This window comes from Pipistrellus kuhlii, unplaced genomic scaffold (assembly GCF_014108245.1).
Source record: "Pipistrellus kuhlii isolate mPipKuh1 unplaced genomic scaffold, mPipKuh1.p scaffold_m20_p_10, whole genome shotgun sequence".
NCBI lineage: Eukaryota > Metazoa > Chordata > Mammalia > Chiroptera > Vespertilionidae > Pipistrellus > Pipistrellus kuhlii.
Genome location: NW_023425405.1, coordinates 44848273 through 44862662, shown reverse-complemented (window position 1 = coordinate 44862662; position 14390 = coordinate 44848273). Strand labels below are relative to the sequence as shown.

Genomic DNA, 14390 nt, shown 5'->3' with positions numbered 1-14390 from the left:
TGACAAATATATGCAAGGTTTTCCTACATCAGTTAGGTCATGCATAATTATTTGACTAGGGAAGCAAAAATATGACTCTAGGACTTCTTCATGAAACATAAAAATACTTAGTTTTAAGTCTTATGTTCATAGTAAAAGTTACTTTGATAGAGGATAATACAAACAATGAATACCCACTATGAGTGGTTTGACATCTTTTTGCATTTGAACTGAACCAGAATGCTTAAAATTAACTAGGTAAACGGATTACCAATTTAATCTGTTTTTCTTAGTGTGATTCTAAATTCTACAAATTCGCTTTTCCAGAAAGCCTTGCAGCCACCTTTAAAATTCCTTCCAGGATGAAATACTCCCTGAGTTGGCAGAAATTAATGCCTAAAACAAGTGTTCCTTGCTAGCAGAGATTGATGAGTTATAGTACCATTTATACATATTGGGCATCAAACAGTTAAACCATAAGGCTTGGGCTGAAGCCTGGCTACACCCCAGAGCTCTGCAGGCAGCACTTGGCACTCCACTAGTGCTGTGGGGGATGTGCAGTGTGAACTACTGAACAGGAAACAACCCTGGAGACAGGTGTATTTGATCAATAGAGGGGGGAAGAGCTTCCTAACCCATGACAAAGTAGGAATGGCTCCTCTGGCCACTAGCGGAACAGAACAGCACAGAGGAGGGCAGGATGGTACCAACAGGAAAAGAAGTCCTGCCTCATAGTGATTAGTGCAGTAGAAGCTTATGAAACAGTCAAATGTGTTTTCTTAGAAAAATAAAGAGAAATGATTGAATCCTTTTTTAAAGAATACCATACCTTTTTACATTGCAGGCATAAAGTATGAGTATTTTCAGAAAGTGTTTTCTAAAACTACAATAGAAGTACAGTGCCAGCCCTGCAGAAAATATCGGGTCACGTGAAAAATATTATAAAGAGAATGAAGAAGCCACAGAAATAAAACAAGGATCAAGGAGGAGGTGCCTTCCTAACCACAGTATGAAGGATAGCATACTGTGAAACTAAGCCTATAGGTCACATTTATAATTTCCTGGACACATATGTGCACGTATACACACACACATGTGCGCACACACACACACACGTGCCTTTCTCTTCAACCAACCCCTTCTTCCAGTCCTCTAAAGTCCTTTAGGTAATAATAACAAAAACGATTAGAGCATAGATTATCCACTCCCTAGATGCCAGGTCAGCCAATGGACTTCAGTTGGAGACCAGAGGCTTTAAGACCTACTAACTGAAAACTTCTTATGGATAAGTGCAGTCAAATTGAGCCAAGAGCACAATACATTGCTTTTATTACATCGAATTTTCTTCTCCTCTGAAACATGATCTCCCAAATTCAAAGAAATTACTACACGACAAAATAATCTGAACAATGAAAGATCGTCTGACTGATCACATTCAAAATAGGATTTCACCTGAATCATTTAAAAACTTGAAAAAAAATCTATATTTTCACATTATTTAAATTCCATCCAGAGATAGCTCTCTGCTTTATTCAAGAATTCTCCTTTTCAAATCACCACCTCTGAAGTATAATTGAGCAACCTACAAAAAAATCAAAGATTTCTATAAAAGGCTTATTGATTCTCTACTCAGGGCTCTCATTTCATAGCTCCAAACATTGACCAAATTGGCCAAATGTATACATACAAATATATATATATATATATATTTTCACACACGTTTATATAAGTTATAGTTATCCCTCCACAATGCAGACACGTTTTTTGTAGTGTACCCCAAATGCACTTTAAATATAGACATCCTTGTTTTGTTTTTAGTGGTGCAGTTTTGTAACTATATAAGTTAACTGCCTGGTATTGGTACAACAGGACTACTCATTAAATGGTACAATGTTTTAGCTCAATGAAATTAACACAGTTGTACAGTAAATCCTCACCTGATGAAGTCCCTAGGTTCTTAGAAACTTCAACTTTAAGGACACAACATATAACAAAATAAATTTTACCCTAGGTTAATTGACATAAATAAGAGTTAAGTTCCTATAGCATATTTCTGGTCACAAAAACATCACCAAACTTCTAACTAAAGACCCAAAATACTCCTAATAGTAAACATTGGAATAAATGTGAATTGTACATACATTTGAGAAAAGAGTATAAAAGTAAATAAGTCAATGATTTCCCATTTATTCAGGGATGTAGGGAGCTGGAGCCCATCCCAGCTCAGACTGCAAGGTGGGACCTACACTGTATGGGACATTTCCATCACAGGGCACACTGACACACACTCACACTCACTCAGCCACTTCACCTAATGTGTGCATCTTTGGACCTGGGAGGAAACTGGCCTCAGAGAAACCAAAAAACACATGGGGAGAAGGTGCAAACTCCACTTCTCTAGTCAGGAATAATTCCCCCCCCCTCTCATCAACATTATAAAGAAAGGACGTTGAATGAAACATTATTGAGAACATGCTTATTGGGAAAACCAAAATTTCTTCTTCATGAATATTTAACCAAAGGCAATTCTTCCAAAAACATTACTCTAAGTAATAATTATAGTTGTTACCACTCATGACATTTTACCTTCTTTTAAAATAAATTTTACCTTCTTTTAAAATAAATCTTAGTTAACATTATTCATCACAGGTAAGGAGAATAAAAACCTGCTTAAGTCTATAAAGACAATATTTCCATACCGTGTTATAATAATAATATCAAAGCAATATATTTGCTATTATTTTTCAGAGGTAAAAAATTAAAATATTGTATGGTTTATTCTTAAAAAACAACTTGAAAACAATAGCAAGATTCTCTAAAGTTTCTTTTGTATAGTTGCTAAAAATCGGTATAATTCCTCATTCCTATCAATTATAAAATCGAGAAGAATAAAATAAAATAATCACTAAGTATTTTGATTTGTATAAATCCATATTTTTTTCTTTCCATAGTTCTTAATAAAATAATTTATTACATTTATGCCAAATAGCTCAAACAAAACTACCAAAAAAGTCTAGACATAATATATTTGAAGTGATATTTTCTAGTAGATAATAATATTCCCTTAACAAAGTTTTAAAAATTTTTGTAACCGATCTCATGTTTTATAAAATAGCAGATCTGCAAACAACCAAACTTAAAGAAAGTGGAAGGATTAGAAAGATTGGAAATAGTAAATTACTTCTCTTAGTTGATGTTTATAGGTGAAAACCAGACAATCCTCCAAAGCTACAGGTGGTTAATTCATAAAGGATTGGGATAGTTGTTATTTTAAGTTGTCAGCTTATATCATCTTCTTACTTCTATTGCGTTAACCCAGAAAAGTATTATATAAATTACATGAACTTTTTAAAATAAGTATGCAAACCTATAAAAAGGAATTGAGCCGAAAAACCTGGTTTGGCTCAGTGGTAGAGCTTCGGTCTGTGGACTGAAAGGTCCCAGGTTCGATTCCGGTCAAGGGCATGTACATTGGTTGCGGGCCCATCCCCGGTACGGGGTGTGCAAGAGGCAGCTGGTCGATGTTTCTCTCTCATCGACGTTTCTAGCTCTCTATCCCTCTTCCTTCCTCTCTGTAATACAAGTCAATAAAATATATTTTAAAAAAATAAAAGGAATTGAAACTTCTAAGGTGTCAATATTCATTTGCTTTCTTTACTAGAAATGTGTTTTGTTTTTTTTGTTTTTTTGCTTAGAAACTTGGCTACCAAATATTTCAAAATGAAGACAATCATCTCACATCCATATGTAATATAAATATTGCTTACCTCCGTCAAGTGTGGCGTAGGGTTAAATCCACAGAGATTACACACTTGTTGCTTGCACTCGGTGCAAGTATTGAAATTAGGAGGCTCCTTGGAACCTACGTTGAGCTCAGTTTTGCAGAGAGGACAGGCTGATACTGGTTTGGAGGGTTTCTCCACTTGTGGGGGAAGCTCGGCCTTTGGAGGCTCAGCTGCTGAAGGTTTTCGATCCTTGGTAGGCTGAGGCTTCTTTTCTGTTTCTGTTCTTTTGACGGTTGGAACTTGCCCATCTTTGGGCTCTAATTTTTCAGCTCCTGGAGCTTTTGCTTCCTTTTTCACAGGAAGGACCTTTGCAGGTGCTGGTGGTGCCTGACCTGTAGACTTGGGTGGCCCCTGAGAAGGGGGTGGCTGTGCGGGAGGAGGGGCTTGTTTTGCTGGGGCCCCTGGCCCACTCTGTGCATGAGATCCAGGCTGGCCTGCTGTGGAGATTAAATTCGATGCCTGGCTGAAGATTGACGCTCCAAACCCAAAGAGCTTCCCCGTCATCGTTTCTTGAGGGGTGGTGGGCTGTGACTTAGGAGCATCAGTGATACTCCCCACATTCAGGCTGAAACGCCTTGACTGCTCCTGAGGCTTTGGTGGCTGGGGAGATGGGGGTGCAGTTTGGCCAGCGGTAGGTCGTGGGCCGGAAGGTGTTGGTGACCCTTTTGGCACAGGCTTGGCATCTGGCTTAGGGCTGGTTTTGGTTTGTGTTTTCTTGGGTTCTTCCCTCTTTTGCACTGGGTCCACTTGTTTTTTACCTTTGCTCTCCACACTGGGCCCCGGATGTGATAACATTTTCGAATCTGATGCAGGCCGAGGTATGACTTTAGAATCGAATGGGGTGACTTTTTCCCCAGTTGGTGGGAAACTCTGTGAAGGTTTGGCAGAGTCTGTTTTCAGGGGAGGAGCTGTTTTCTCTTGATCCTGGGATCGTATTTTGGAGCTTGGAATATCAGGTTTTGTTGCTGTTGGCGATGAAGACACAATGTCTGTGGCTGGCTTCGCCATCGTGGGCTGCTTTGGTTTATCATCAGCCATGGGGGCCTTGGCCGGCTCGGAGGGGACAGAAGGCTCTTCGGGAGGGGCTGGCTTGGATGAGGATTCTGCCACATGAGGCTGCTTGGCCGTGATGGGGGGAGAACCGTGAAGGGTTGGTTGTTTCAATAGTGGTGGAGGCTTTTTAGACTCAGGTGCCTTTGAGATATCCTGTTTGGGAACAGTATCCTTCTTCGGAGAAATCTGCTGTGACTGTGGGGATGGCTTGCTCACCACTGATGCGGGAATAACTGGGGCTGCCTTCGGTTTGGGCTGGGGTGATGATGGAATTGGGGCCAGGTCACCTCCTAGAGCTCTTTGCATCTGACAATTTAAACAGAGCCACTCTTTTACCTAGAAGTAAAATAAAACAACGGTTGGTTACTGGGACAGAAACAATGTGAAAACATTTTCAAAATGCATGGTATCATCTGAAACAATGTCTGTCATGAAGTAAAACATAAAAGATCAAATTACTGGAATTAAATAATATTCAAGTAATTACCTTAAAATATAATTCATGAACCTCAGAGACTTAAGCACTCTATTTTTTAAGGAAATATGAGAGTAAAAATCAACAAAATTGTATTTTTCCTCTAAAGTTAATTGCCATTCTTCACCTTGGGTTTACTCGAAGTTTGATTACTCCCAGAAATAGAAAAGCATGTATCATAAAAAAAAAATTGTAATATAGATTAGATTCCATAAATCAGTTATGTTAGATACTTTCTCTATTGATGGTTCATAACAGATTTTAGTTATACAACCCGGAGTAGGCTTGTCAAATTATGAACACATTGCTAATTTCCTAAATTAGCACAGCATTACTTCCCCCTCCAAGGAGACATAATCAAATGTGTGAAAAACAAAAATCATTAACCATGCTGGATTAAAAAGAGAACATCCTCTGTTAACAAAATATAGAAAAAAATAATGGCAACCCCTCCCATCAAATCAGCATAAATAGCATGGTCTAATAAAGAAAATACTGTTTCCTTTTAATTTTCTGAATATACTGGAAAGAGAAATGTAGGGAATACAAGGAAGCAATATTCTTATTTGACTGGTGAGAAACATATACAGGTGAGAAATACATCATACACACACACACACACACACACACACACACACAGAATCTGTTGAAAATAGAAATAATTTTAATCTCAGCATTTAAAAGAACGTCTATACATATATCTATAATACACACACACACACACACACACACACTCATGTGTGTGTAAATATAGGTATAGATGCTCTTTTCAAATCATGTCCAATGTAAAAAAGAGATGTTGAAGTTGGTATTATATATTTTGGGAGGTTACTTAAAAATACCTATGTTTAACATTACCTTTTTAAATTCCAAAATAATATATGCTTACTATATAAAATTTTAAATAACCAAAGTAATTAGAATGGCAAACTTTACATGATACAATCTCTCCAGCCAAAGTAACTAATGTTACCAATGTAGCACTAAAGTTCTTTGTGTAGATTTCTATGTGGTAAAAAGTAAATATATGGAGCACAGGTACCAGAAATGTTTCCTGCCATATAAATTGTGAAGTCTTAATCAGTTGGTAAACAACATACTCTTTATTTGCAAATAATTTCCTTTTGAAAAGAAACTGAACTAATCATCACTAAACTTTTATTTGTAATATGATGGTTTATAGTTAAGCTTTTTAATGGAAAAAAACGACATGAATATTTTTCTTAATCATTAAAATGGCCTTAACATTTTAAAAAGCACATTAAAATTATTTAAACTCACACACCTATATAACAAGCCTTACTTTGCAATCTCACAGAGGGCAAATTTTTATTTAGAGAAGATTAAAAGAGATATTTAACACTAACTGACATGCTATAGTTCTGTTTAAAAAATCTGTATCAAAAGTAGAATTAAAATTTGTTAAGTATGAGTGAGAGATAGGGGTGTTCACTACATTTGTTCTCAATATGGGTGTTGAATGCCTATGTATATTTTTATCTTTACCTTTCTGTATGTTTGAAACATTTCACAACTATATATATATATATATATATATATATATATATATATATATATATATATATTACTAAAGGCCCAGTGCACAAAATTTGTGCATGGGGGAGTGACCCTCAGCCCAGCCTGCACCTTCTCCAAACTGGGACCCCTTGGTGGATGTCCAACTGCCGATTTTGGTCTAATCCTTGTGGGATCAGGCCTACACAGGCAGTCGGATATTCTTCTCACAATCCATGGCCACTGGCTTCTAACCACTTGCCTGCCTGCTTGCCTGTCTGATCACTCCTAACCACCTCTGCCTGCCAGCCTGATCATCTCCTAACCATTCCCCTGTAGGCCTTATCTCTGCCTAATTGCCCACTCCTGCCAGCCTGATCAACCCAACTACCCTCCAAGAGCCAGGGCCAATGGAAGCCAGCCCCGGTCCCGGATGCCTGCGGGAGGCCTGAGGGAAGCCTGAGGAAAGCCAGGCCAGGTCCTAGGTGCCTGCTGGCAGCTAGAGGAGGGAAGCCCAAGCCCAGGGTGCTGGGGGGAAGCCGGTGCTGGCAGCCTGGTTCCTGGGTGCTGGAAGAAATCTGGTGCCAGCAACTGGAGGAAGGAAGGCCTACTCTTGCACAAATTTTCATGCATTGGGCCTCTAGTTTTCCTATAAACTATCATGTGAGATCTGCATCCACATTAACCACTTGTACTTAAAAACTTCTAGGGTCAGTGACTTTCAATATAGTTAAACTATAGGCCCAATGCATAAAACTTGTGCAAGGGGTTCGGCCCTCGCAGCCACAGTGGCTTACCTCAGCCCTCGCAGCCCCAGCTTCATACAGAAGGTTGTCCAGAAGGACATCAGGGAGGTCATTCAGCTGTCTGGTCTAATTAGCATATTATGCTTTTATTATAGTTAAATTACTACTATTCTTTTTGACAAGTGCCAAAACAAAGGAGATGCAAAATTTATTCATTTATTTATTCAAATATTTATTCAGATATATGATCCTTCAATGTTCCTTCCCACTGTTAAAATACATTGTCTATAGTTAACCTATATTATAAAAGCCTAATATGCTATGTGTCCAGTAGTCCATTCAACCAATCCATGCACCAGGCCTCTGTCACAATATAAAAAGCATTCTCTACTTTTAGGATTTTTTTTTAGAAAGAACCTCCTTTTCATTTAGTTATACAGCCTAAATCTGTTAAAAATTGTTTTTATCTCAGCACTTAACAATTTAATATTGAAAACAGGATGATTTTCAAATTTCTTAATTTAACTGAGAAAAAAACAACAACAAAAAAAGCCTTCCTATACATTTCAGAGAATGAAAAAGGCCATAACCTATGTCAGCATTAACATTATGAACCGCCTCCTAGCATAAGGAGTAATAATACAACCTTGGCCCTCTCAGTCCTCTGAGTTAAAATTTCTGCCACATTGTACCTGCATTCTCTATTATTACTCAAGTGTGTCTGCACTGCTTATGAAAGGTAATTTCCCATTCACTCTTTCATATATCCAAGCCAGTGTTCCTTATTTGGTCCTCCTTCCTTGTCATTTCTTACATACCTTATAATTCCACCAAATATAAACTGTTTAAAACAAAACATGGAAGGGGTTACCTTTATTTTCCCCTCAATCCTCATCTCCAATAACTGAAATAAAGTTTAGTTTTTTTGTAAGAAATTCAATATATAAAATTGTGTTAGTTTTCTTCTGCAAGCACTTACGTACATAATTCTTTTTCCAGATCTGTAACCACTGAAAGACAATGGTGAGGACTTCATGGCAGTGTGATCTTTCTATTGATCCCAGGGTACAACGGACCAATAAAGCAATATGGATGTTCACAAATATTTTTTGAGTTGGTTTAAATTAAGTAAGTTAATTGAAAATGTTTGTGCTTTTCAGCCTACAACATTTGTTTAATCTGCTAATTCCCAGTTTACCCAGCCTGAAGGGCAGGCTTCTGCCCTCCTTTTCTGATTACATGCCATTCTCCCCAGAACCCAAGTCTACATTTCTGCCCATGGTCCCCCTTTGATTCAAACTAAAAGAGTCCCCCTTAGTCACCGTATCTGCTAACCATATCTTCCCTGAATAAAATTACTGCCTTGTGTCTCTCCTAAAATTAAATGTTTATCTCTCTGAGCAGAAATGAACCTGAATTTGTTACCATCATTGCCTTAGACACTTCCTGCCAATTCCACCTGTACCCATGTCTATGACATAGTTGGTTCCCCTATGTCTGCAGGATTGGCCTTCATTCCACTGTAACTATGAATGAAGATCTTAAAAGATGTTAGTCTTTATCACTTCTTCCCCATGCCACAATTCGCAGAAGCCTTCCGTCCATAAATTTCATGTACAACTTCCCAGGTCACCTGTCACAAAGGAGCACCCACTCCCTAAAATTATGCTCTAATTAGATCCAATTATTTTACACTCTAATCATCCACATCCATTTGAAATATGGTGAGATAAATACAAGAAACAATATCAGGGAAGCCTACAACTGGATCATGTGTCCCAGAAGAACTCTTACCTTCAATATACAAGCATTAAAATGAAAAATTCTAACTGAACTAGGTAAATGTGTTATGCCTCAACTACTGCTAAAGTTTAGGGTTCATATATTAAGGAAAAATAGTCATCTTTTGCTTTTTCCACCCTAGTTACAGAAAGTGCATAAATAAAATAGGAAGTGAGTAAAAATAATTCAAAGTCTGGAAACACAATTGTTTAATGAGCTACTCTATTTCAATTAGCTCTAATAGGAAGGAACAAAAGAAAGGCATACGGCTATTCATTCAGTCCTCTGACTTAATATGCTGCAAAAATGAGGTTAAGGGAGTGGTCAGCCAGGATTTCTGCTCATTCTGAGGTCCCTGTGTTTTATAAGATAGACCTGCATATAATTTCTATAACACAACTCCCTGTTTAATCCAACTCCCTTTTGTTATGTATCAGAGCTGTAGAATATAGTATTACAACTTTCCTGGCTAAGGCCTTTGCTGAATAATGAGAAATATCTTATTTACAGCTGTTTCAAGAGGTACCACTTGAACTTTTTAAAAAAATTTCTTTATCGATCAAGGTATTACACATGTGGGCTTATTCCCCCATTACCCTCCACCATCCATTCATGCCCCCACTCCCCTGTGGTCTGTGTCCATTCATTAATTAGGCTTCTATGCATGCATGTAAGTCCTTTGATTGATCTCTCTCCCTTATCCCCACCGCCTCTACCTTCCCTGAGTTTGACGTTCTGATTGATGTTTACTTTTAATTGTGAGCTTCACATATAGAATTTTAAAATGGTGACATTTTTTAAAAAAACATCAAGACTGTTGGTTATTAAAAAATTATATTCTGAATTTTAAGAGCATGTCTTCAGTAACCACTCAAGAGAGTTAACTCAAGACACTTAAGCAATGAGGTGAATTAGCAAATGTGGGGTTCCAGAATAAAAGCATATTCCTATTCAGATCTATTACTAATCGGCTTAGCTTCAAAATGGAATGGAAGCCTCTCAAAAAAAATTTTCCAGGAAGTTTAGTGACTAACATTAAATATACCTTCCATATGCTCCAAACTGGACAGTTTAAACACAAAATTTACATAAAATTTATAATGAAATCTCTGCTCCACAAGATAGCATAATACTTGGAATAATGGAATATCAAAAGAACAAGCACATGGAATCTTTATTTGCTGGTGTGCATACCGTTCACATTAGCCACTGAATATGTTTTCTTCAATCATGCTTTCATCTTGTCCTTTATAATAAAACTTGTTGGGTTTCTTTGTCTTGATATATTACAACTAAACTTTTCTGCAAGCCATGATATCAAAATATACCATTTACTCCATTAAAGCAGTACTTTCATTCTCTCTAACATGATTTATAATTCACAATTTGCATTCCTCACTTATATATCTAAATGGAACCTTTTTATGGTGTACATTGAATTTCCTCCTTTATCACTTAATAGTCCATCATCAATTAAGGTCTGTCTCTTCTCAACTACTAAACAATAGTTTGAACCACAACATCTGGACTCAAACAGATAGTGTTTTAAATCTTTCTTTCCAATTATTTCCTCTCATCTCCTGTCCTCGCTTAGACTCTTAGAAGGAGTGACTACTTCTCAACATTGTATACCAATAAAATTTTAGATATTATTTAATGGTAAATTATTCTACACTTTTTTTCTATTTCTCATCAAATTATGTCAAAATATTTATACTAGTTGTATAGTTATAAATGTAACTGTATAATTGTATTGCATTATTTTGAATGCCACATAAAATATAATTATATAATATACATAGATAATAATATAATATATAATATTATAAAGAGGAAACCAAGTTAATGTTTGATAACAAATTATACTTTCTGTTATTCAGGATTTCCCAAACCACATGAACTCCGTCATAGAAGCATTTGGGGTACAGATGGCTCACTGTAGGTGACATCTTTAGCTATGCATATTAATGAACAATGTATTTTGGTTAAAAACTAGACACTAGCATTACTCAGAACTGTGATGATACACACCAGCAATTTGGTGAAACAATTTTATTTAAAGCAATCCATCCAGAAATAGTGCGGATTACAATGTCTGCTGCATTAATTCAGCAACCATTGTGAAATGTAAATTAAATGGGCCCTGGTTCCTTCATAAAGCATAATAATGTTCACCAAATGCTAGCAATAACGTTTATAAATCCTCACAATATAGGATCAAATGATAAAAGCATATTTTAATGTTCATCACTGCAGTCTAAAACAAGAAAACTGACATGACACTTTCATCAAAACACAATTTACAAAACAACTGCAGTGCAGGAACATGAAAATATATTTGTACTCTGTCACAGTTACATAAAGAGAAGAAGATCCCAAATCAGTAAATGAACTTACATTAACACTTCTAAACAGCCTCTTATATGGCAAATACAAACTTTTATACCTCAACTAATTTACACACACATTTTGTAGCTTGTAATATATATTTCTAATTAGGCAGTGTTTGTACAATTATTTCAGTGGGTTATTGAACTGTGCTATTATTTCATTTAAAATAAAAAAATAAATTATATTAGTGAAAAGAATTAAAGGTCTCATAAACTTTGTGAACTCATTAAGTATGCTGAAAGCTACATTTGTTTTTTCAATTAGATGCTCACTGGAATTAAGACAATTACTTGTATGTTGACTTCGAAAGGAAAGAAAGACTTTTTAAAAATCTGCAGGGTGGTGAACACACAGTGTACAGATGATACTTTAAACATAAAATTTTATGAAATTGTACACTTGAAACCTGTATAATTTTGTTAACCAGTGTCACCCCAATAAAATTCAATAAAAAGGCACACACACCAAAAAAAACTATATGTCCACCTGTGAACTATAATTTTGGCACCTGCCTGAAAGTTCTAGTCTGCCCTTCCTTGATGGATTGCTCTATAGATTTCAGATTTGGCTAGCTAGCAGGAAAATTTTTGTCCGCAGAATATTAACATATTGTGGGTGGATCATGAGCATTTTTGTGTTTTCATATTACACAGTGTTTTACATAAATGTTAAAGGCACACCTTAAAATTAAATATCCATTGCATTTTGAAGTTATTTATTACATGTTCTTACAAACTAATATCTTTTTAAAGTATGATACTTTGGAAGACATTTTTTAGACTCGTTCAATAAAAACTTATCTGGACACTGGGTAAAGCTAGCAATAAAACTACTGGTGCACAATGTGTTCACTTTCAGCAAGAAAAGAATGGTTATGTAAACTACAGTATCTCCTGGGTAAAGGATTATGCAGCTATTCAAAGTATGGTTACAAAGTGCTTAACAAAATAGAAATGTTTATGCTTTAATTTAAAATAACAATCAAACTATCTACATACATAAAATGTTCTATTTTTTAATTCTGGATGCTGGTAATATGGGTTCAGTTTGTCAAAATTCACTGAGTTTATTTGTGTATATGTGTGAATATGTGTGTGTGTGTGTGTGTGTGTGTGTGTTATATAAAGTATATGTTTTACTTTAATTAAAAGACTATGGACAGAAAACATAACTGGTGGTTGTTACTATAATACATGTTGAGGCCACAGATATTTTTGTTTCTCCCTTTTTCTTCTCTATTTTTCTAAAATAAATATATATTACTTTTATAATGGAAGAAAAAAATATATGAAATGCTAAAAGCATATTAAAGCTTGTGTAAATGACAACATTTTATAAGTGATTTCAGACTGTTTTAAATTCCTATGAATAGAAGCCCCTTGTAACTTGTAGTTTAGTCATTTTTAAAAATACCTCCTTTACGTTTTTAAATTTTAGAGGAAAGAAGAGAGACAGAGAGAAAAACATCAATGTGAGAGTAAAATGTGAATCTGTACCTTCTGCACACCCCCTACTGGAGATCCAGATACAGTCTTGGCATGTGCACTGACTAGGAATTCAACCAGCAACCTGTCAGTGCATGAGAAGACACCCAACCAATATAAGCCACATAGGCCAGGATAGTTTATTCATGTTTTTATATAGTTATATGTATGTACATTTTCAAGAATGCAGTTAAGGGAAATCAAATATTAAAAATATACTTACTCAACTTTACATTATTTTTAAGAATCCTATTCATATTTTATTATCATTTATTTCCTTCTTAAACATTTTTAATTCTTCCTCAGTAAAGTTAAAAAACACAATAATCTCCACATTAAAATTTTTCCCAACAAATACTCTTACAGAATTTCTAATCACATGCTCATATAATGAAACCTGTCTTTCACTTTTTTATTTGTTTTACATAAGTGGAAATCTGCTTCTAAGAGTTGATTTGTGAATTCTGCTGAAAATTGTGACTTTTATGAACAAATGATAGAAATGTCCTGTTTCTATACATTATTTTGCAACTGGTTAAAATTTCTTTTTGATAGCGAAAAATAATAATAGTAAAGGTAGTTTTATTATATTATACCTCATTGAGACCAGATCTCAACTATAAGAACTTTATTATATTCTATTTTACAAACAAGATTCCATCTTCACTTGCTAAATTATTGACTCCTCTTCTAGACATTGAATTTTATTTGTATAATGAGAAAGGTTATTAACTCTATCATCTGTGTGTGTGTTTTCCAAAATCTAACATTGTAGCTGGCTCAGAGTAGGAGTGTAGTTTTGCTTAAGTACAAAAGAGAACTCAGCAATATAAGACTCTGGTTTGAGAAAGAGTGAAAAGTAAGGTCTATGAATAGGTGCTCTTGGGCATTGGCTATTTTTGCCCTTAATTCCAAAAATAAACTCTTGCCAAGAAGGTTAATTTTTTTTAACTTTAAAAATAAATAAATTTACACATACACACACACACACACTTTCTATAATCTAGAAATGTAGGAAATGGTCTATTTAAGGACAATGTAGTCTCCTATAAGAAAATATACTAAAATTGTCCAGCTGGCGTGGCTCAAGTGGTTCAAGGCGTATGCCCAGGTTGCGGGCTCAATCCCCAGTGTGGGGCATGTAGGAGGCAGCAGATCAATAATTCTTTCTCATCATTGA

At 35.7% G+C, this 14390-nt stretch overlaps 1 protein-coding gene across 6 annotated transcripts in view; it reads right to left on the bottom strand.

Moving 5' to 3' along the window:
- Positions 1–14390, bottom strand: part of PCLO (piccolo presynaptic cytomatrix protein) — a 253191-nt gene that overhangs the window by 220487 nt on the left and 18314 nt on the right. For all 6 annotated transcript variants that reach the window (XM_045578497.1, XM_036429575.2, XM_045578495.1 and 3 more), the window contains exon 3: positions 3747–5153. In XM_045578497.1, coding sequence (XP_045434453.1) covers positions 3747–5153 — 1407 coding nt within the window. The remainder of the gene's footprint in view (positions 1–3746; positions 5154–14390) is intronic.